This window comes from Eleutherodactylus coqui, chromosome 5, assembly GCF_035609145.1.
Source record: "Eleutherodactylus coqui strain aEleCoq1 chromosome 5, aEleCoq1.hap1, whole genome shotgun sequence".
NCBI lineage: Eukaryota > Metazoa > Chordata > Amphibia > Anura > Eleutherodactylidae > Eleutherodactylus > Eleutherodactylus coqui.
Window position 1 is genome coordinate 264681589 of NC_089841.1, and position 24050 is coordinate 264705638.

General features: G+C 48.6%; 1 protein-coding gene across 1 annotated transcript in view; it reads left to right on the forward strand.

Moving 5' to 3' along the window:
* The window catches only part of LOC136628971 (calcium and integrin-binding family member 3-like), a 208066-nt gene that overhangs the window by 99893 nt on the left and 84123 nt on the right, over positions 1 to 24050 (forward strand). The window contains exon 3 of the mRNA XM_066605044.1: positions 11596 to 11707. Within this exon, the coding sequence (XP_066461141.1) occupies positions 11596 to 11707 (112 nt within the window). The remainder of the gene's footprint in view (positions 1 to 11595; positions 11708 to 24050) is intronic.

Sequence of the window (24050 nt, forward strand, 5' to 3'; positions counted from 1 at the left end):
CAGGGTTTTGTGCTGCGACCGTCGCTGCTATGGCGGCTCTGATGTTTTTTAGAGCACTTCGCTCTTGTGTAAAGCCCTTCTGTGATGGGTCCAGTACGGAGAATTAGTTGGAGCCTATCGGCCAGTATCTTGGACAGAAATTTGTAATTGCAGTTTAATAGTGCAATTGGTCTGTATGATCGTGGGTCTGTCAGATCCTTGTTTGGTTTAGGGAGCAAGATCATTCTGCAGAGTCCAAAGTCTTCTACTTGGGTGTCGTTTGTGTATATTGTGTTGTAGAGTTGAGTTAACACTGGCACAATGTCTGTTGATAGTATCTTGTAATATTCTGTCGAAAATCCGTCTGTACCGGCGATTTTCCCCCTGCTACCATCGCGATCACTCCCCCATACCTCCTCCTCCCGTATGTCGGCATCTAGTAAAGATCTTTGTTCATCTGTAAGTCTCGGTAGACTCATTGATTCTAGGAAATTACTTATGTCTTTTATGTTAGTTGGTTCTGCCCTATATAGGTTTTCGAAGTATTCATGTAATATTTGGGCCACCTCTTCCTGTTTTGTTGTAAGGTTGTCCCCGTTAGTTTGTCTTAGAGTCAGTATTGGTTTGTGTGGTTGTCTTTGTTTGGCCAAATTGGCTAGTAAACGTCCTGTCTTGTTGCCCCACCTGTAGAATTTGTTTTTTGTTAGTTGAGTTTGCCAGTGTGCACGGGTGTGTACAAACGTATTTAATAGATGTTTTGCTGTGAGGAAAATTTGGTATGAATTGTCGTTGTGGGCGTCCATGTGTTCCTTTTGTGCTGTCAGGAGGGAGTCATGTAAGGTCTCAAATTCTGTTTGAAATTTTTTTCTCCTATGAGATATATCGCTTATGATGTGGCCTCTCATCACTGCCTTTGAAGCTTGCCAGTATAGACTTATGTTGTCTGTGTGTATCCTGTTATCGTCTGCGTAATTGTTCGTGGATTTTCAGAAATTCTCTGAAATCATCCGATTCACTTAGGAATGAAGGGAAGCGCCACAGTCTTGATAACCTTCGAGGTGCAACCAGTTGCAATCTCATTGCAATCGGCGCATGGTCGCTAAGGGATATTGGTTGGATTACAGATTGGTGGTGGTGGTCAAAAATGCTGTTTGATATTAAGAAGAAATCAATACGTGAAAATGAGTGGTGAGCGTTGGAGCAGCATGTATATTCCCTGCTAGTAGGGTTCAGGAGTCGCCACGGGTCGCACACGTGGAGTTGCTCTTTCAATGTTAATAGCATGTGTGTGGTTGAAGTTGGTTGGGTGGAGGGTCCTGTTCTGTCCAATGATTCATCTTGTGTGCTGTTAAAGTCTCCCCCCAAAATTATTCTGTCATTTAGGTAGGGTTGTAGCTTTTCTATTAGTGTGGCATAAAATATTGATTGATCTGTGTTGGGGGCATAGATGTTCACCAGGGTGTATGTTTGTGAGTCCATACAAATTCTCAACAGTAGGTATCTTCCCTGCGGGTTGGCTATGGTTTGCAGTAATGTGTGTGGTGTATTTTACCAATTAAGATGGCTATTCCTCGATGCTGATGTATGTGAAGCTGTGTAGCGTCAATCCATGGTACCCTCATTTCACCCCTCTGCTCTCTTTTCCAATGCGTTTCCTGTAAAAACACAATGTCTGGTTTATGTCACTTCAGGTGTGTGAGTACTTTTTTTCGTTTGATGGGTGTGTTGAGTCTGTCTACATTCCAGGATAGGATTTGTAGTGTTTTGGGTGTTTGATAGTCTGTTGTCTCTGAGTCTATAGGCATAGTTGTGTATGTGTTTTGGTCATAATTACCGTTACTTTTGCCTCTTTGTTGTTGTCGCATCCTTCGGTCCCAGCGAGCAGCGGATGCAACTGAGTAATGATCGTGCCGTATCTGTGGGGTCCTACGATCTCCTTATTGGTTCATTTTCTGGAAGTCAGATGGGTCAGAATGAAAAACATGAAAAACGTAAAAAAGAACATGTAAACATTTAACATCAATATCGTCTTTTCTTTTGCATAGTGGTTGCCACATCCATGTTACTTGGAACAGGATTGAAGTAGATAACAAAAATACAGTTCCTTCTTCTCGCAGTTCTCAGCCCTGTTCTCCAATCTCCTCCATGTGTAGGTGTCTTCTTGCTTCCTCCGGGGTGTTAAACACCAAGGATCTGTTGCCATCTTGAATCCGAAGTTTTGCTGGATATAACAGTTGGAAGCGGGTGGGGGTGAATAGTTTGCATTTTTGTGACACTGCCACCGAGAAGTCCTGGAACAGAAGAATCTTTGTCCCTTGTATTGTTAGTTCCCCTTGTTGTTTGTAAGCTTGCAAAATTGTTTCTTTCGTTGCCCAGTGCATGTATTTTGCTATCACTGGTGAGGTCTAGTTCTGTTATTGCGTCCATCTCCCGGTGGGCCAATTCGGCCCATTCGGCCAATTCGGCTCTTAGATATGCTAAGAGCTGGTTATTAGTTACTGTCTCCGGTATCCCCACAAAGCGTAGGTTATTGCGACGGTGCCTGTTCTCTAAATCGTCAATTTTTTCCCAGAGTGTTTCAGTTTCTGATCGGCTTCTTTGTAACAAAGCTTCTAGGATTGCAATAGTGTGTTCTGTATTCTGGGTTTTCATTTCTAGTTCTGTCAGTCTTTGAGCATTGTCGGTAATTTGTGACAGCGCTGAGTTTATGGATTTGTGCAGTGTCTCTAACCTGTTGTCAAATAGGGAGAGAAGCAGTTTTGAGACCTCTTGCGCCACTAGTGTCGCCTTTGTCATTTCCATGCTGTTATCCGTCAGCTGCTCGGTGGTTTGTGGGGATGAGGTGTCCATTGCCTCGGGGCAGGGATCTGGTATGACTGTGGCTTGGGGTGGGGTGTTCTTTAGGGGGGATACGGTTTGTTGTGTGTTCTTGCACTCTTTTTCCTTGATGTTTTTAGAGAGTTTGTTCTTTTGTTTTCCTCCTATGGTTGTTTTGTGTGTGTCCGGCTGACATGTTGCTCGTGTTGAGGTGCCCGCGCTTGGTTCATTTAAATATTTGTCCATATATTTTGACTTCTCAGAGTCTGGCGGTTGTGCGGGTTGTGTACACAAAGAGATTTTTCCTCCTGTTTCCAGAATTACTGTTGCTTTGCTGCAGATTTTTTATTGGGAATGTGGCTTCTCATCAAATGTCTATTTGTCCATTTCTGCTTACATAGTCTCGCTGACTTGGCTCACGGCTTGTGTGTCTGTTGATTTAATTTTGTCTCCCTTTCTCCCCACTCCCCTATTTCCAGGATATTTGATGATTTTATTTTACAGGAGTTTCACTCTGTCCCAAAAGGTGTTGTCTCTGGGCCTTCCTTTTCTTCTTATTTGTCCCTTCCTCCCCTCCCTCTCTCTCCCTCTTTGCCTGTCCTTCTTGGCTTTTTTTTTTTCCCCTTTCCTTTTCTCCCTTCTTCTTTCCTTCTTTCCTCTCCCCCCCCTCCTTCTCTTCTTTCCCTCTCCCTTGTTGTTGCTGTGTTATTGAGTCCTGGTCGGGGGTTGTGTCTGGGTTGGGGTCACTTGTGGCCTTTTTCTTGTGTTGCGTTATTTTAGTGTGGGTTTTCACTGTCTCCACCTCGGACCGGTTTCAAAGCAATGTGTCGGGTTAGATAGGTGCTCTTCAACAGTCCAGGGGGCTCCCAGGTCCTCTCCTCTCTCTTCTGGTGTCTCACGGGGTGTATCGCGAGTGTTGTGACCGGAAATCTAGGCTGTGGCTCCACGTCTTGTTTGGCCGCAGTTCGTTGACTGTCTCCCGGCCTAATTATGGTTCCTGCGGGGGTCCCTCTGGTGGCCTGTGTGTGTTTCAGGACCTCCCCCCCTCTTGCCGTTTCGGGCTGGCTACGTTGTGCTCGTCGTGGCCGGGACTCTAGGCCGCGGTTCTGGGTGCCGCTAGGCCTCGGTGCGTTGGCGGTCTCATGGTGGGGTCTTCGCTCCCGGAGGGATCTTCCCGGTGGTCTGGGGATGGTGTGGGACCTTTTTCTTCTCTCGCGGCGCCTGGCGCGGTGTATTGCCACTGCCGGGAATATAGGCCGCAGTTCCCGGCGGTGCTAGGCCGCAGTGCGTTGGCGGTCCCTCAATGAGGTCGCTGCTACCGGACAGGTCGCCCCGACTGTCTGGGGATGGTTCAGGGCCTCCTTTTCCTCCTGTGGTGTTCAGCGCGGTGTATCGCGGCTGCCGCTGCAGGAAATCTGGGCCATGGCTCCGGGCGCCGCCAGGCCGCGGTGTGTTGGTGGTTTCTCGATGGAGTCACTGCTCCTGGGGGGAGCACCCCGACGGTCTGGGGATGATTCGGGGCCTCCTTCTATTCTCGCGGTGCCCGGTGCGGTGTGTCGTGGCTGCCGCGACCGGAAGTCTAGGCCGCGGCCTTAGTTGCTGTTGGACCGTGGTGCCTCGAGGGGGCCTCCCGGCACGGCGCGCGCCGATGTCTATGTACCAATCGGGCTTACTGGAGCTCCCGGAGGACGGCTGTAGCTCAGTGGGCCATTGTTCTCGGTTTCCCTGCCGTGTCTGCTTTCCGGCTCCCCGTCCCAGCATGCTGCTTCCAGCGATCCGAGGTATTTTTTCTAAATGTCTCTCTTGCAGTGTGGGGGGCTTCCGCCGAGCATATAGGGGGGTTTCTGTCCCCTACAGCTGCTGTATTTCAGGCGCCAGAGGGTCCCGATGTCTCTGGGAAGTTGTTTCACCAGGAGCTCTGCAGTGCACATCCTACTCTCTCTGTGTCTACGGCGGAAGTCCCACTAAAGACTTGTTTACTTCAGCACCAATACTGATCCACCCAAGACCAGAAGTGCCTTTTGTTGTTGAGGTGGATGCCTTAAACTCTGCAACGTGAGCTATGCTGTCACAATGAGTTAGAGATAAGATGCAACTGCATCATTGTGCATTTCTGTACTATGACTTATTATGTGCAGAGAAAATCTATGCTGTCAGGAACAAGGAACTTCTGGCCATTAATCCCTTAGTGACGGCCGTATCGTAAAACTACATCCTGCTGTTGCAGGACGTGTATAAAGGGAGGTAGCGCCGTTATCTCCCTCCATACAGCGCGGGCGTCAGCTGTTTATTACAGCTGACACCCGCGGGCAATAGCTGCGCTCGGCCGTTTGGCCGATCGCAGCTAATAACCCTTTAGATGCCGCTCTCATTTCTGACACAGTACCAAAGCGCATTATTTTTCCCGCACGGTGAACGTCGTCCGAAAAAAAAAATAAAGAACGCCAGAAATACACTTTTTTATTTACCCTGTCTCCCAGAAAAAACGCAATAAAAAGCGATCAAAAAGTCGTATGTATTCCAAATTGATACTATCGGAAACTTCAGGACATCTCGCAAAAAATGAGCCCTTGCTCAACTACGTCGACGAAAAAATAAAAGTTATTGCGCGCACAAAATGACCGCAGAAAATAATTGAAAAAAATTAAATATCTTAAAAAAAAATAAAAGTAGTACAGCAAAAAAAATACTATATAAGTTTGGTATCGTAGTAATCGTACTGACCCATAGAATAAAAATATCAGGTTGTTTTTGTTGCAGTTTGTGTGCTGTAGAAACAGGACGCACCGAAAGATGGTAGAATGTCGTTTTTTTCCCATTTCTCTCTGCTTAGAATTTTTTAAAAGTTTTTCAGTAAATTATATGGTACAATAAATAGTGCCATTGAAAAATACAACTCACCCTGCAAAAAACAAGCCCTCATACAGCGACGTCGATGGATAAATAAAGGAGCTACGATTTTTTAAAAGGGAGTAGGAAAAAATGGAAAAAAGCAAAAAAGCTCCGTCACTAAGGGGTTAAGGTGGCCTTCCAAGCCAAGACTTGGCCTTCCAAGACTTTCTCTGCACTGACAAGAGGTTATCTGTGAGACTAGCACGATGAGCTCTGTTCTTCTCCAGGTTTAATTTCATTGCATCCTACCGCCCTGCTTCTTGAAATAGCAAGGTAGATACATTGTCCGGAATATTTTCAGAGCATGAAGAGAGAGCAAATACAGACAACACAATTCTGTCTCTAGAAAGTTTTGGGTATCTTACACTCTGAAGACCTTTTAACAAAGCTTAATTGAGGATAAGAAAAAGAACAGTTTTTGAGTCGTCCTTCTAAAGATTGGAAGCTTTTCTTTACAGAGGGGCTCTGAAATGTGAGAACACTAACTATATGTTCTGGAGGCTGGTCGACGTGAAGTCCTTAAAGGGGTTGTCTCGCGGCAGCAAGTGGGGGTATACACTTCTGTATGGCCATATTAATGCACTTTGTAATGTACATCGTGCATTAAATATGAGCCATACAGAAGTTATTCACTTACCTGTTCCGTTGCTAGCGTCCCCGTCGCCATGGATCCGTCTAATTCTGATGTCTTCTTTTTAGACGCGCTTGCGCTGTGCGGTCTTCTCCCTGGTGAATGGGGCTGCCCGTGCCGGAGAGTCGGTCATCGTAGCTCCGCCCCGTCACGTGTGCCGATTCCAGCCAATCAGGAGGCTGGAATCGGCAATGGACCGCACAGAGCCCACGGTGCACCATGGGAAAGGACCCGCGGTGCATCGTGGGTGAAGATCCCGGCGGCTATCTTGGTGAAGGAAGAAGAAGGAAGAAGGAAGACGTCGCAGAGCGGGGATTCGGGTAAGTAATATGTTTTTTTTTTTTTAACACATCCCTTGGGGTTGTCCTGCGCCGAACGGGGGGCCTATGGAAAAAAAAAACATTTCGGCGCGAGACAACCCCTTTAAACTAGTCCACGATTACAAAGCTTAAGGGAGGATAAGAAAAAGAACCGTTTTTGAGTCATCCTTCCAAGGATTGGAAGCTTTTCTGTACAGAGGGGCTCTGGAATGTGAGAACACTAACTATATATTCCGGAGCCTGTTTGTTTGCTACAGCCTCTTCCAGTCTCATGCAGGCAATGAGATCTATATCCATGGACTTTATAGTGGATCTGCCTCCATTGAAAGAGATGAATACTATCCTTGTGGTCGTGGACTGACTTATAAAGATGGCTCACTTCATCCTCATACAAAAGATTCCCACCGCTGAGCGCACCATAGAGTTGATGATCCAGGAAGTTTTCCAAATACATGGAATTCCTGTACTCTGATGTGGTCTCTAACAGAGGGGTCCAGTTCACCTCAAAGTTCTGGAGACACTTCTGCATTGCCCTGGGAACTCTCTCTGCCTTTCATCTTTAGTCTAATAGCCAGACCAAGAGAACAAACCTGACTCTGGAGCAGTATCTCTGCTGCTTCATCTCCCATCTCCAGTATGACTGGGTGAATTATTTATTAACAGCAGAGTTCACTTACAACAATGCTCAACACAGTTCAACTGGCCAGAGACCATTCTATTCCAACTATGGTACACATCCCATGTTCATTCTTGGCCTCCCCATCAAAACTCCGGTCCCGAGGGTTAATCATAGACTGACAGTGTTTGTAGAAACACAGAAGCAATAAAAAGAAACTTTAAGGGTAGCCCAGGATACCTATAAAAAAAGCTGCCACCGTCAACCAGCTCCTACCTCCTACCGAAAACGTGATGGTGCACATACCTTCTCCTAAACTTGGGCAAAAATTCATGGGATCCTTCCCAATCACTGCAAAGGTCAGCCAGGTGGCAATCCAGCTAAGGCTCCCAGGCAGCCTGAGGATTCACCCAATCTTTCACATGTCCCTGCTAAAGTCATTCCATGAAAATACTTTTGTGGGAAGATACCAACTGCCCCCTCTCCTGTGAAGGTTCACAGCCAGGACAACATATTAGCATAGTATGTAAGGCCGAATGAAGACAATGTCCATCTAGTCCAGCCTGTTCATCCTCCTGTGTTGTTGGAAGGCAAAAAAACCCAAGAGCAGGAGCCAATTAGCCCTTTTGGGGGAAAAATTCTTTCCCGACTCCCTAATGGCAATCAGACTAATCCCTGGATCAACCCCTAATAGTTCCTACCTGCTTGTATAACCGGATTAACAATTAACCTAAGATTTAGATCCTGTAATATCCTTCCGCTCCAGAAAGACATCAAGTCCCCTTTTAAACTCCTCTATAGATTTTGCCATCACCGTATCCTCAGGCAGAGAGTTCCACAGTCTCACTGCTCTTACAGTAAAGAAACCCTTTCTGTGTTGGTGGTGAAACCTGCTTTCCTCTAGTCGTAGTGGATGCCCTCTCGTTACCGTCGCAGTCCTGGGTATAAGCAGATCATGGGAGAAATCCTTGTATTGTCCCCTCATGTATTTATACATAGTTATTTGGTCACCCCTTAGCCGTTTTTTTTTCTAGAGTAAATAATCCTAGTTTGGATAGCCTCTCTGGGTATTCTAGTCCTCTCATTCCATGTATTAGTTTAGTTGCCCTTCTTTGAACCCTCTCAAGCGCTGTAACATCTTTCCTGAGCACCAGTGACCAGAACTGTGTGCAGTATTCCATGTGAGGCCTGACAAGTGCCTTATATAGTGGGAGGATAAGACTTTATTAGCTTTTGCAGCAGCTGACTGGCATTGGTTACTCCAGTTTAGTCTACAATCCACTAGTACCCCCAGGTCTTTTTCCATATCACTTTTCCCTAGCAGTACCCCATTTAGTGTATATTGGTGACATCCATTTCTCCTGCCGATGTGCATAACCTTATATTTTTCAACATTGAACTTCATTTGCCATTTTTCTGCCCAAGCCCCGTGCTTATCTAGGTCTGTTTGTAGTCGTACCTTGTCCTCCGTTGCATTGATTATATTGTATAATTTTGTGTCATCTGCAAATATTGATATTTTACTGTGCAAATATATTGAACAGAATAAGGGCCTAATACTGAACCCTGTGGCACGCGACGGTGGCCCATTTAGAGTATGAACCATTTATTACCATCCTCTGCTTTGTATCTCTGAGCCAATTCTTTACCCAGATACACACGTTTTCACCCAATCCGAGCTGTCTCATTTTATATATCAGCCTATTATGCGACACGGTGTCAAATGCTTTAGAGAAGTCCAGATATACGAGATCAATAGACTCTCCAAGGTCCAGCCTAGAACTTACTTGATTGTAGAAGCTGATCAGATTGGTCTGACATGATCGACCCTTCATGAAACCATGCTGGTGAGAAGTTATTCCGTTGTTTTCCTTGAGGTACTTTTCGATGGCGTCTCTCAGAAACCCCTCGAATATTTTTCCCGTTACTGAAGTGAGACTTACTGGCCTGTAGTTACCAGGCTCAGTTTTGGTCCCCTTTTTGTAAATTGGAACCACGTTGGCAATGCGCCAATCCAATGGTACAACCCCGGTCTTGATAGTATACACAAATATTAGATATAACGGCCTAGCTATCACATCACTTAGTTCCTTTAGTACCTTTGGGTGTATTCCATCTGGGCCTGGCGATTCATCGATTTTAATCTTCTTTAACAGATTCTGCTCTTGCTCGTGCGTTAGGTATGAGATATTTTGTGAGGGGCTCATTTTATTCCCCTGCCTCTCGTGTGGCATTTCCTTTTCATTTGTGAATACGCTTGAAAAGAAACCATTTAATAGATTTGTCTTCCCTCCATCATCTTCAATGATTTCTCCTGGATTATTTGTTAAAGGGCCAGCGCTCTTGGTGCAAATCCTTTTGCTGTTAATATAGTTGAAAAATAGTTTCGGGTTGTTTTTGCTCTCTTTGGCGATCAGTCTTTCTGCCTCCTCCGTAGCAATTTTGATCTTATCTTTGCATATTTTGTTTTTTTCCCTGTACGATTTTAGTTCTTATTCGCTGCCTTCTTGCTTTAGTAGTTTGAACGTGTACCCCCATTCTTCGGTCGTTGTAGAGAAAATTCTGGACTCTAGACAACAGAGAGCCTTGTGAAGTGGCAAGGATATGGACTGCAGTAGAGCTTCTAGGAGCCAGATAAAAATGTACATGCTCCAAAGCTCTGCGTCTCTGTCCTGTCCCGGCCCTGCCACTAATTGGCCTCTATATAAAAGTCTGGCCCTGCCACTCCCTCCCTGTGTGATTATTCTGCTTCACAGCACTGTTTGTTCAAGCTCCACGTTACCTGCTCCTAGTAGTAATTCTGCAAGTCTTCCCAATAACAACTCCTGGCTTCCATCTGTCTATGCCTTCTGCCTCATCCATTGTTAATCATAGACATAAGGTTTGCTTTCCGGTAGAACATTACAGTAACTTTAGGCTTGACTTGCGTCTCTTCTAATTTTTTCCTGTTCTTGTAGATACTGATTGAAGTTTAGCTTCTCTTGGCTTTTCCTCTTCTCTTTGCATGAATTACAGAGCATTTGGGTACTCACATTTTCTTTCCTTCCCACAGCACTGGATCTCAGCTTAGGCTCCTTTCTCCTAACATTTCATCTCTTCTCCAGAACACCTAAGTCTGTTTTCTGGAACTCTCTGGCCTAGACCCCTGATCTCAACTGCTCCTCCCTTTTTTTATGAAGCTCCTGTTGACCAACCAGTGTCTAGGACCCTTCTACCTATCACAGGCTATTTCTCATCTAACTAGCTGACTCGTGCCCTTAAACTAGGCTGTACCCTGTACCAGTAAAGTGTGGTTGACCAACAACAGATTTGCATATTGAAGTGACATGAACATACATATATTGATTACATCTCCTCTGAGTCCACAGGCCTTTATGGAGTGTAGAATCTTGTACACCACACACTTTTTTTTTTTTTTTAAAGTGTGAAAAAGTTGCAAGAAAAAAAAAACTATATAATTTGGTATTTAATATATTATTTATAGTGCATGGTAAACGTTGTTAAAAATAAAAATAAAAAAAGCTAGAATTGCAGATTTTGTTAATCTTGCCTCTAAAAAAAAATAAGTCTTGTTATTTGTATAGCGCCAACTTATTCCACAGCGCTTTCAGGTAACTTATTACCCCGCACCAAGCTGGGTACTCATTTTACAAACCTTGGAAGGAGTCAACCTTGAGCTGACTATCTTAACCATGCAGGGATTGAACTTGCAACCTTCAGATGAGTAAGAGCTTAGAATTGCATTTTGGCTGCCCTAACACTGTGCTACATGAATGCCTCTTGAAAAGGAAGGAATAAAAAGCTATCAAAATGTTAAATGTTATATCCCTCATAGGGCTACATCAATGGAAAAATAAAAACACTGTGGCTCTGGAAATGTGGCGACACAAGCATATCTTTAAAAAAAGTTTTTTTGTGTAAAAGAATAGCAAAACGCAAAAAAGCCTGTATAAACTTGGTGTTGCTGGAATCCTTCCGACCTAGAGAGTAAAGTTATCACAGTATTTATTTTGCACACTGAACATCTCCAAAATGAAACCCAAAAAACAAGTTTCAAAATGAAAAAAAAAATAATAAAAGTTATACAACATATTATATGTACTCCAAAATTATGCCTTTAAAAACACAATCTGTTCAACAAGAAATAGCCCTTATTTGGCTCTGTCCACGGAAAAATTAAAAAGTTATGGCTCTAGGAATGGGACGATGAAAACAACCAAAAAATTGGTTGGTCATTTAGGCGCAAACAGGTTTGGTTACTAAAGGGTTATTGCAGTTAAATCGACAAAATTTTAATGTAAAGTTTATTTTGATTTTTGATTTTTTTTTGTACCTTTCAGACTTTTTCACAGATACAGAGACCTGGCACCACAACTTGTTCCAGATGACTACACAAATAAACCAGATGTGAGGATTCCTTATGAACTCATAGCCAGCATGCCAGAACTCAAGGTAAAGCATAAAAGAAGGAATAACAGCAAAGGTTGCCAGGTGTCACTCTAATCCAATTCTTCATTCATAATTCATCATGTGCTAATTGGCAGAACCTGAAAGATAATTGATGTCTAACATAATACACAGCAAAGGCCAAAGTTCGTTAAGTCCATCTCAGTTACGTATTTTGAACTAACCTGCACTCTACTTCACCTCCTAGAGTGCAGCCAAACATTAATATTAATTGTTCAAAATAACATACCATAGAAAGTAAGAACTCACCTTTCTCAGCATACTAGAAGAAAATGCTGAAAAAAAGACTTGATGCTATGTAAAGTAGCAAACCATTCAACACTCTGAAATAGAAAACCGCAGGGCAGGCAATGGTATAGTTCCGTGATGGCAAACCTATGACACACGTCAGCACTGACACGCGTAGTCATTTTTGCTGACACGCGGCAGCATGCGGCCACATACAGAGAAGTATGGGGCCACATGCCGAGAACTGAGAAGGATGATTCATCCTCAGCTCCTGCACGGCCAGGTGCAGTAGCCAAGGATAAAACATTGCTGTAGACACTCTGTGCTGGTGGTCTGTAGGCCAAAAACTACAGAACTCCGGCAGAGAGCATCTAATCTAGGACTTCCAGATAGGCCGCTGACCTCACTTCTGGCCGTCGGAGCAGCGGAATGCCACGGGGGACACTTCTCTGGGGGCCCTTTGATCAAACCACCAGCATTGCCATTACCTCCATTACTGAAATAAGTGAGGGGGAGGCTGGGAGAGGCGAGGGCCTGTGCGGCTGCCATCTTAATTTACATAAGGAACGCCATCTTGCAGCATAGTGCAGACTCCATTTCACCACTATTACTGCCCTTTCCTAAAAGACTGTTACATGTGCCATCTTGTGGTCAGTTAGGCTAATTATAGATAGCCTGTTAGCCTTAATTGCTAGCAGGGGTAACAGGCTATCTATAATTCTATCTTCTGTCAGTGCCTTCCTGATGGAGAACCCAAAAAATAAAAAAGCAAGGTTAAGTAAAGGAAGTGGTAGTAGCAGTAGCCGACCCTTTCAAGAGACATGGACCGAGATGTATGGCATTATAGAAAAAAATGGCAGATCATTTTGTGTTCTATGTACTGAAACAGTAGTAAGCAGAACATGACATATACATAGAAATTTTGAAACTAATCATTCCCAGCTCTTGAAAAAAGTAAGGATGAAAGGAAGGAATGCATTTCCAGGCAGCTACACCTTTATAAGAGCCAATCTAATTTCATCCTTAAATTTGTAAAAGGCTCTACAAATTTAACATCTGCAAGTTTGAGCATTGCTTAATAGAGATGAGCGAACGTACTCGTCCGAGCTTGATGCTCGGGCGAATATTAGCGTGTTCGGGATGCTCGTTACTCGTAACGAGTACCACGCGATGTTCGGGTTACTTTCACTTTCATCTCTGAGACGTTAGCGCGCTTTTCTGGCCAATTGAAAGACAGGGAAGGCATTACAACTTCCCCCTGTGATGTTCCAGCCCTATACCACCCCCCTGCTGTGAGTGGCTGGGGAGATCAGGTGTCACCCGAGTATAAAAATCGGCCCCTCCCGCGGCTCGCCTCAGATGCGTTGTGACAGAGATCAGGGACAGTGGTATCTTGTTGGAGCTGCTATAGGGAGAGTGTTAGTAGTTATTTTAGGCTTCAAGAACCCCAACGGTCCTTCTTAGGGCCACATCTAAGCGTGTGCAGTACTGAGGAGGCTGCCTTTTGCAGTGGTGCACATTTTTTTTTTTTTGCTATATCGGCCGTGCAGAGCATTGCGCCCTGCAGTAATACTACAGGGACAGAAGTGGTGGTTAGGCAGGGAGAGTGTTAGGAGTTAGTGTAGGCTTCAAGAACCCCAACGGTCCTTCTTAGGGCCACATCTAACCGTGTGCAGTACTGTGGAGGCTGCTGTTAGCAGTGTTGCACATTTTTTTTTTTCCAAATCGGCCGTGCAGAGCATTGCGCCCTGCAGTAATACTACAGGGACAGAATTGTGTAGGCAGGGCCAGAAGACATATTTTATTGATTGAATATAGTCAGTGAGCCTTTCCTTTAAAAAAAAAGGGCAAAAAGTTCTATTTGGCCTGCCTCTGACAGTCCTCAGCGTTCTGGGTACGTGTGTGCTGGGTGGAGAACGTAAAAAAAATCATACGCAGCCAGCTAAGTTTAACAGCAGGCTTGCGCCAATTTATTTCCTGGCTGGGAAATCACCGCTCTGCTGCAGTTAATAACAGTGCAAGACTGCAGTTCTGTGACACACGTCAGGGCCACAACACATTTATTATTGATTGAATATAGTCAGTGGGCCTTTCCTTTAAAAAAAGGGCAAAAAGTTCTATTTGGCCTGCAGGCTTGCGCCAATTTATTTCCTGGCTGGGAAATCACCGCTCTGCTGCAGTTAATAACAGTGCAAGACTGCAGTTCTGTGACACACTGCAGGCCCACAACACATTTATTATTGATTGAATATAGTCAGTGGGCCTTTCCTTTAAAAAAAAAGGGCAAAAAGTTCTATTTGGCCTGCAGGCTTGCGCCAATTTATTTCCTGGCTGGGAAATCACCGCTCTGCTGCAGTTAATAACAGTGCAAGACTGCAGTTCTGTGACACACTGCAGGGCCACGACACATTTATTATTGATTGAATATAGTCAGTGGGCCTTTCCTTTAAAAAAAAAAAGGGCAAAAATTCTATTTGGCCTGCCTCTGACAGTCCTCAGCGTTCTGGGTACGTGTGTGCTGGGTGGAGAACGTAAACAAAAATCATACGCAGCCAGCTAAGTTTAACAGCAGGCTTGCGCCAATTTATTTCCTGGCTGGGAAATCAAATCACTGGTAATACAGCATGCTGAGGGGTAGGGGTAGGCCTAGAGGACGTGGACGCGGCCAAGGACGCGGAGGCCCAAGTGAGGGTGTGGGCACAGGCCGAACTCCTGATCCAGGTGTATCGCAGCCGACTGCTGCGCGATTAGGAGAGAGGCACGTTTCTGGCATCCCCACATTCATCGCACAATTAATGGGTCCACGCGGGAGACCTTTATTAGAAAATGAGCAGTGTGAGCAGGTCCTGTCGTGGATGGCAGAAAGTGCTTTGAGCAACCTATCGTCCACCCACAGTTCTGCGCCGTCCACTGCTGCAAATCCGAATCCTCTGTCTGCTGCTCCTCCTTCCTCCCAGCCTCCTCACTCCACTACAATGACACATGCTCAGAAGCGGGAAGACTCCCAGGAACTGTTCTCGGGCCCCTGCTCAGATTGGGCAGCAGTGGTTCCTCTCCCACCAGAGGAGTTTATCGTCACTGATGCCCAACCATTGGAAAGTTCCCGGGGTCCGGGGGATGAGGCTGGGGACTTCCGGCAACTGTCTCAAGACCTTTCAGTGGGTGAGGAGGCCGATGACGATGAGACACAGTTGTCTATCGGTGAGGAAGTAGTAAGGGCAGTAAGTCCGAGGGAGGAGCGCACAGAGGATTCTGAGGAAGAGCAGCAGGACGATGAGGTGACTGACCCCACCTGGTTTGCAACGCCTACTCAGGACCAGTCTTCAGAGGGGGAGGCAAGGGCAGCAGCAGGGCAGGTTGCAAGAGGCAGTGCGGTGTCCAGGGGTAGAGGCAGGGCCAGACCGAATAATCCACCAACTGTTTCCCAAAGCGCACCCTCGCTCCATGCCACCCTGCAGAGGCCAAGGTGCTCTAAGGTCTGGCAGTTTTTCACAGAGACGCCTGACGACCGACGAACAGTGGTGTGCAACCTTTGTCGCGCCAAGATCAGCCGGGGAGCCACCACCAACAGCCTCACCACCACCAGCATGCGCAGACATATGATGGCCAAGCACCCCACAAGGTGGGACGAAGGCCGTTCACCGCCTCCGGTTTGCACCGCTGCCTCTCCCCCTGTGCCCCAACCTGCCACTGAGATCCAACCCCGCTCTGAGGACACAGGCACTACCGTCTCCTGGCCTGCACTCACACCCTCACCTCCGCTGTCCTCGGCCCAATCCACCAATGTCTCGCACCGCACCGTCCAGCCGTCGCTAGCGCAAGTGTTTGAGCGCAAGCGCAAGTACGCCGCCACGCACCTGCACGCTCAAGCGTTAAACGTCCACATAGCCAAATTTATCAGCCTTGAGATGCTGCCGTATAGGGTTGTGGAAACGGAGTCCTTCAAAAGTATGATGGCGGCGGCGGCCCCGCGCTACTCAGTTCCCAGTCGCCACTACTTTTCCCGATGTGCCGTCCCAGCCCTGCACGACCACGTCTCCCGCAACATTGTACGCGCCCTCACCAACGCGGTTACTGCCAAGGTCCACTTAACAACGGACACGTGGACAAGCACAGGCGGGCAGGGCCACTACATCTCCCTGACGGCACATTGGGTGAAATTAGTGGAGGCTGGGACAGAGTCAGAGCCTGGGACCGCTCACGTCCTACCCACCCCCAGAATTGCGGGCCCCAGCTCGGTGGTGGTATCTGCGGCGGTGTATGCTTCCTCCACTAAAGCACCCTCCTCCTCCTCCTCCGCAACCTCTGTCTCGCAATCTAGATGTGTCAGCAGCAGCAGGACGTCGCCAGCAGTCGGTGTCGCGCGGCGTGGCAGCACAGCGGTGGGCAAGCGTCAGCAGGCCGTGCTGAAACTACTCAGCTTAGGAGATAAGAGGCACACGGCCCACGAACTGCTGCGGGGTCTAACAGAGCAGACCGACCGTTGGCTTGCGCCGCTGAGCCTCCAACCGGGCATGGTCGTGTGTGACAACGGGCGTAACCTGGTGGCTGCTCTGCAGCTCGGCAGCCTCACGCACGTGCCATGCCTGGCCCACGTCTTTAATTTGGTGGTTCAGCGCTTTCTGAAAAGCTACCCACGCTTGTCAGACCTGCTCGCAAGGGTGCACCGGCTCTGCGCACATTTCCGCAAGTCCCACACGGACGCTGCCACCCTGCGCACCCTGCAACATCGGTTTAATCTGCCAGTGCACCGACTGCTGTGCGACGTGCCCACACGGTGGAACTCTACGCTCCACATGTTGGCCAGGCTCTATGAGCAGCGTAGAGCTATAGTGGAATACCAACTTCAACATGGGCGGCTCAGTGGGAGTCAGCCTCCTTAATTATTTTCAGAAGAGTGGGCCTGGTTGGCAGACATCTGCCAGGTCCTTGGAAAGTTTGAGGAGTCTACCCAGGTGGTGAGCGGCGATGCTGCAATCATTAGCGTCACCATTCCTCTGCTATGCCTCTTGAGTTCCCTGCAAACCATAAAGGCAGATGCTTTGCGCTCGGAAACGGAGGCGGGGGAAGACAGTATGTCGCTGGATAGTCAGAGCACCCTCCTGTCTATATCTCAGCGCGTTGAGGAGGAGCATGAGGAGGATGAGGAGGAGGGGGAAGAGACAGCTTGGCCCACTGCTGACGGTACCCATGCTGCTTGCCTGTCATCCTTTCAGCGTGTATGGCCTGAGGAGGAGGAGGAGGAGGAGGAGGAGGAGGAGGATCCTGAAAGTGATCTTCCTAGTGAAGACAGCCATGTGTTGCGTACAGGTACCCTGGCACACATGGCTGACTTCATGTTAGGATGCCTTTCGCGTGACCCTCGCGTTACACGCATTCTGGCCACTACGGATTACTGGGTGTACACACTGCTCGACCCACGGTATAAGGAGAACCTTTCCACTCTCATTCCCGAAGAGGAAAGGGGTTCGAGAGTGTTGCTATACCACAGGACCCTGGAAGACAAGCTGATGGTAAAATTCCCATCCGACAGCGCTAGTGGCAGAAGGCGCAGTACCGAGGGCCAGGTAGCAGGGGAGGTGCGGAGATCGAGCAGCATGTACAGCACAGGCAGTGCAACACTCTTTAAGGCCCTGGACAGCTTTATGGCTCCCCAGCAAGACTGTGTCACCGCTCCCCAGTCAAGGCTGAGTCAGCGGGAGCACTGTAAAAGGATGGTGAGGGAGTACGTAGCCGATCGCACGACCGTCCTCCGTGACGCCTCTGCCACCTACAACTACTGGGTGTCGAAGCTGGACACGTGGCCTGAACTCGCGCTGTATGCCCTGGAGGTGCTTGCTTGTCCTGCGGCTAGCGTCTTGTCAGAGAGGGTGTTTAGTGCGGCTGGGGGAATCATCACAGATAAGCGTACCCGCCTGTCAACCGACAGTGCCGACAGGCTTACACTCATCAAGATGAACAAAGCCTGGATTTCCCCAGACTTCTCTTCTCCACCAGCGGACAGCAGCGATACCTAAGCAATACGTAGGCTGCACCCGCGGATGGAAGCATCGTTCTCTCTCACCATCCAAAACGGGGACATTTCTGCTTCATCAATCTGTGTATAATATTCCTCCTCCTCCTCCTGCTCCTCCTCCTGAAACCTCACGTAATCACGCCGAACGGGCAATTTTTCTTAGGGCCACAAGGCTCACTCATATAATTTTTCTGAACAATTTTTATACGTTTCAATGCTCTTAAAAGCGTTGAAACTTTAACTTGAACCAATTTTTCGTTAAACTGGGCTGCCTCCAGGCCTAGTTACCACTTAAGCCACATTAACCAAAGCGATTAATGGGTTTCACCTGCCATCTTGGTTGGGCATGGCCAATTTTTTCTGAGGTACATTACTACTGTTGGTACACTAATTTTTTTGGGCCCTCACCTACAGTGTAATCATAGTAATTTCTATGTTCTTCGCCTGCACTCATGGTACAGAAAGGTGTGTGGGGTTGGCCTACACTTTAGCTACATGAATGTAACTGGGGCCTTGTCTATACTGCAGCTACTGAAATGTGAAAGAGACTGTTATCTCCCTAAACTGCTGCAATGGGAATGTTACTGGGGCCTGTCTTGAGTGCTACTATTACTGAAATGGAACTAAGACTGCGCTCCCCCTATACTGCTGCTAGTGATATGTTAGTGGGGCCTGTCCCTAATGCTACCGCTGAAATGTTAATAATTCTGGGCTCTGCCTATACCGCTGGTAATGGTATGTCACTGGGGTGTGGAAACAGAGGCTTCACAAAGACATGATGGCGGCGAGGCCATTTCCCACCAACGCTGTTACTGTTAAGGTGCATATAACCACGGACACGTGTAGAGGACACATAGTGCCTCCAAAACATCCCCCTCCTCCTCCAACACTGAAAACATTCTTGGCAAATACCTTTGCATTGGTCCGTCTGGTGGCAGTCCAAGACTTTCACCTTTAACGACACAACAAGAGAGCACCACCACCATCCCCCCCCCCACGGCCCACTTAATCCTGGCCACATTCCGAAAACCAACTACATAAAACCGCGCTACCACGTCCGCAGTCACCACCACATTACCACCAACGAGGTTACTGTTAAGGTACATATTACCAGTCTGACTGGGGCATGCAGTGTGGGCCGAAGCCCACCTGTATTGTATCTGACGTTAGCTCTGCTGAGTAGGGCACTGCAATGGGATATATTTATGTACCGCCGGTGGGTTCCAGGGAGCCACCCATGCTGTGGGTGCACACGTAATTCCCATTGCGGAGTTGGACCTGGCTGTGACTATTTATAAAAAACCGCGGTCTGACTGGGGCATGCAGACACCTTGACAGAATGAATAGTGTGTGGCACATAGGTTCCCCATTGCTATGCCCACGTGTGCAGCTCCAGATGGAGGTGGCACAGGATTGGATTTCTCATTGCTTCTGTACAGCATTGTGGACTATCGGCCCGCCCTTTTATGGGGGGGTCGCTGCCTAGCCATGCCAACCCTCTGCAGTGTGTGCCTGCTTTTCCTCTGGCAGACGCACTTATAAATAGACATGAGGGTGGCGTGGCATGAGGGCAGCTGAAGGCTGGGCAGGGACAATTTGGTGTACGCTGTGGACACTGTCGTGCGCGGGGGGGGGGGGGGGGGGGGGGTTGGGCAGCATGTAACCCAGGAGAAGTGGCAGCCAAGTGTCATGCAGGCAGTGATTGTGCTTTGTTGGAGGTAGTGTGGTGCTTAGCTAAGGTATGCCATGCTAATGAGGGCTTTTCAGAAGTAAAAGTTTTTGGGAGGGGGGGGGGCCCACTCTTGCCGGTATTGTGGCTTAATAGTGGGACCTGGGAACTTGAGATGCAGCCCAACATGTAGCCCCTCGTCTGCCCTATCCGTTGCTGTGTCGTTCCCATCACTTTCTTGAATTGCCCAGATTTTCACACATGAAAACCTTAGCGAGCATCGGCGAAATACAAAAATGCTCGGGTCGCCCATTGACTTCAATGGGGTTCGTTATTCGAAACGAACCCTCGAGCATCGCGATAATTTCGTCCCGAGTAACGAGCACCCGAGCATTTTGGTGCTCGCTAGAGATGAGCGAGCACCAAAATGCTCGGGTGCTCGTTACTCGGGACGAACTTTTCGCGATGCTCGAGGGTTCGTTTCGAGTAACGAACCCCATTGAAGTCAATGGGCGACCCGAGCATTTTTGTATTTCGCCGATGCTCGCTAAGGTTTCCTTGTGTGAAAATCTGGGCAATTCAAGAAAGTGATGGGAACGACACAGCAACGGATAGGGCAGGCGAGGGGCTACATGTTGGGCTGCATCTCAAGTTCACAGGTCCCACTATTAAGCCACAATAGCGGCAAGAGTGGGCCCCCCCCCTCCCAAAAACTTTTACTTCTGAAAAGCCCTCATTAGCATGGCATACCTTAGCTAAGCACCACACTACCTCCAACAAAGGACAATCACTGCCTGCATGACACTCCGCTGCCACCTCTCCTGGGTTACATGCTGCCCAACCGCCCCCCCTCCCCCCCACAGCGCACACCAAAGTGTCCCTACGCAGCCTTCAGCTGCCCTCATGCCACACCACCCTCATGTCTATTTAGAAGTGCGTCTGCCATGAGGAGGAACCGCAGGCACACACTGCAGAGGTTGGCACGGCTAGGCAGCGACCCTCTTTAAAAGGGGCGGGGCGATAGCCCACAATGCTGTACAGAAGCAATGAGAAATACAATCCTGTGCCACCGCCATCAGGAGCTGCACACGTGGGCATAGCAATGGGGAACCTATGTGCCACACACTATTCATTCTGTCAAGGTGTCTCTGCATGCCCCAGTCAGACCGGGCTTTTTAATTCATAGACACAGGCAGGTACAACTCCCTATTGTGAAGTCCCTGTCGACCGACAGCATGGGTGGCTCCCTGGAACCCACCGGCGATACACAAAAATATCCCATTGCATTGCCCAACACAGCTGAGGTAGTAATGTCGTGCTTAATGCAGGTGGGCTTCGGCCCACACTGCATGCCCCAGTCAGACTGGGGTTCTTTACAAGTGGAAACAGATGCATTTATAATTCCCTGTGGACCCACAGCATGGGTGGCTCCCTGGAACCCACCGGCGGTACATAAAAATATCCCATTGCATTGCCCAACACAGCTGAGGTAGTAATGTCGTGCTTAATGCAGGTGGGCTTCGGCCCACACTGCATGCCCCAGTCAGACTGGGGTTCTTTACAAGTGGAAACAGAAGCATTTATAATTCCCTGTGGACCCACAGCATGGGTGGGTGCCAGGAAGCCACCGGCGGTACACAGAAATATCCCATTGCATTGCCCAACACAGCTGAGGTAGTAATGTCGTGCTTAATGCAGGTGGGCTTCGGCCCACACTGCATGCCCCAGTCAGACTGGGGTTCTTTACAAGTGGAAACAGAAGCATTTATAATTCCCTGTGGACCCACAGCATGGGTGGCTCCCTGGAACCCACCGGCGATACACAAAAATATCCCATTGCATTGCCCAACACAGCGGATGTAACGTCAGCTGTAATGCAGGTGGGCTAAAAATTCATTTGATTACACTGTAGGCGAGGGCCCACAAAAATTGCTATATCAACAGTACTAATGTACATCCAAGAGGGCAGGTGAAACCCATTAATCGCTTTGGTTAATGTGGCTTAAGTGGTAACTAGGCCTGGAGGCAGCCCAGTTTAACTAAAAATTGGTTCAAGTTAAAGTTTCAACGCTTTTAAGAGCATTGAAACATATAAAAATTGTTTAGAAAAATTATGAGTGAGCCTTGTGGCCCTAAGAAAAATTGCCCGTTCAGCGTGATTACGTGAGGTTTCAGGAGGAGGAGCAGGAGGAGGAGGAGGAATATTAGACACAGATTGATGAAGCAGAAATGTCCCCGTTTTGGATGGTGAGAGAGAACGTAGCTTCCATCCGCGGGTGCAGCCTACGTATTGCTTACGTATCGCTGCTGTCCGCTGGTGGAGAAGAGAAGTCTTGGGAAATCCAGGCTTTGTTCATCTTGATGAGTGTTAGCCTGTCGGCACTGTCGGTTGACAGGCGGGTACGCTTATCTGTGATGATTCCCCCAGCCGCACTAAACACCCTTTCCAACAAGACGCTAGCCGCAGGACAAGCAAGCACCTCCAGGGCATACAGCGCTAGTTCAGGCCACGTGTCCAGCTTCGACACCCAGTAGTTGTAGGGGGCAGAGGCGTCACGGAGGACGGTCGTGCGATCGGCTACGTACTCCCTCACTATCCTTTTACAGTGCTCCCGCCGACTCAGCCTTGACTGGGGAGCGGTGACACAGTCCTGCTGGGGAGCCATAAAGCTGTCCAGGCCCTTAAAGACTGTTGCACTGCCTGGGCTGTACATGCTGCTCGATCTACGCACCTTCCCTGCTACCTGGCCCTCGGAACTGCGCCTTCTGCCACTACCGCTGTCGGATGGGAATTTTACCATCAGCTTGTCCGCCAGGGTCCTGTGGTATAGCAACACTCTCGAACCCCTTTCCTCTTCGGGAATGAGAGTGGGAAGGTTCTCCTTATAGCGTGGGTCGATCAGTGTGTACACCCAGTAATCCGTAGTGGCCAGAATGCGTGTAATGCAAGGGTCACGAGAAAGGCATCCTAACATGAAGTCAGCCATGTGTGCCAGGGTACCTGTACGCAACACATGGCTGTCCGCACTAGGAAGATCACTTTCAGGATCCTTCTCCTCCTCCTCCTTCTCCTCCTCCTCCTCCTCCTCCTCCTCCTCCTCAGGCCATACACGCTGAAATGATGACAGGCAAGCAGCATGGGTACCGTCAGCAGTGGGCCAAGCTGTCTCTTCCCCCTCCTCCTCATCCTCCTCATGCTCCTCCTCCTGAACGCGCTGAGATATAGACAGGAGGGTGCTCTGACTGTCCAGCGACATACTGTCTTCCCCCGGCTCGGTTTCCGAGCGCAAAGCGGCTGCCTTTATGGTTTGCAGGGAACTTCTCAAGATGCATAGCAGAGGAATGGTGACGCTAATGATTGCAGCATCGCCGCTCACCACCTGGGTAGACTGCTCAAAGTTTCCAAGGACCTGGCAGATATCTGCCAACCAGGCCCACTCTTCTGAAAATAATTGAGGAGGCTGACTCCCACTGCGCCGCCCATGTTGGAGTTGGTATTCCACTATAGCTCTACGCTGCTCATAGAGCCTAGCCAACATGTGGAGCGTAGAGTTCCACCGTGTGGGCACGTCGCACAGCAGTCGGTGCACTGGCAGATTAAACCGATGTTGCAGGGTGCGCAGGGTGGCAGCGTCCGTGTGGGACTTGCGGAAATGTAAGCAGAGCAGGCGCACCTTTACTAGCAGGTCTGACAAGCGTGGGTAGCTTTTCAGAAAGCGTTGAACCACCAAATTAAAGACGTGGGCCAGGCATGGCACGTGCGTGAGGCTGCCGAGCTGCAGAGCCGCCACCAGGTTACGGCCGTTGTCACACCGACTGCTGGCGACGTCCTGCTGCTGCTGACACATCTAGATTGCGAGACAGAGGTTGAGGAGGAGGAGGAGGAGGGTGCTTTAGTGGAAGAAGCATACACCGCCGCAGATACCACCACCGAGCTGGGGCCCGCAATTCTGGGGGTGGGTAGGACGTGAGCGGTCCCAGGCTCTGACTCTGTCCCAGCCTCCACTAAATTCACCCAATGTGCTGTCAGGGAGATGTAGTGGCCCTGCCCGCCTGTGCTTGTCCACGTGTCCGTAGTTAAGTGGACCTTGCCACTAACCGCATTGGTGAGGGCGCGTACAATGTTGCGGGAGACGTGGTCGTGCAGGGCTGGGACGGCACATCGGGAAAAGTAGTGGCGACTGGGAACTGAGTAGCGCGGGGCCGCCGCCGCCATCATAGCTTTGAAAGCCTCCGTTTCCACAACCCTATACGGCAGCATCTCAAGGCTGATAAATTTGGCTATGTGGACGGTTAACGATTGAGCGTGCGGGTGCGTGGCGGCGTACTTGCGCTTGCGCTCCAACACTTGCGCGAGCGACGGCTGGACTGTGCGGTGCGAGACATTGGTGGATGGGGCCGAGGACAGAGGAGGT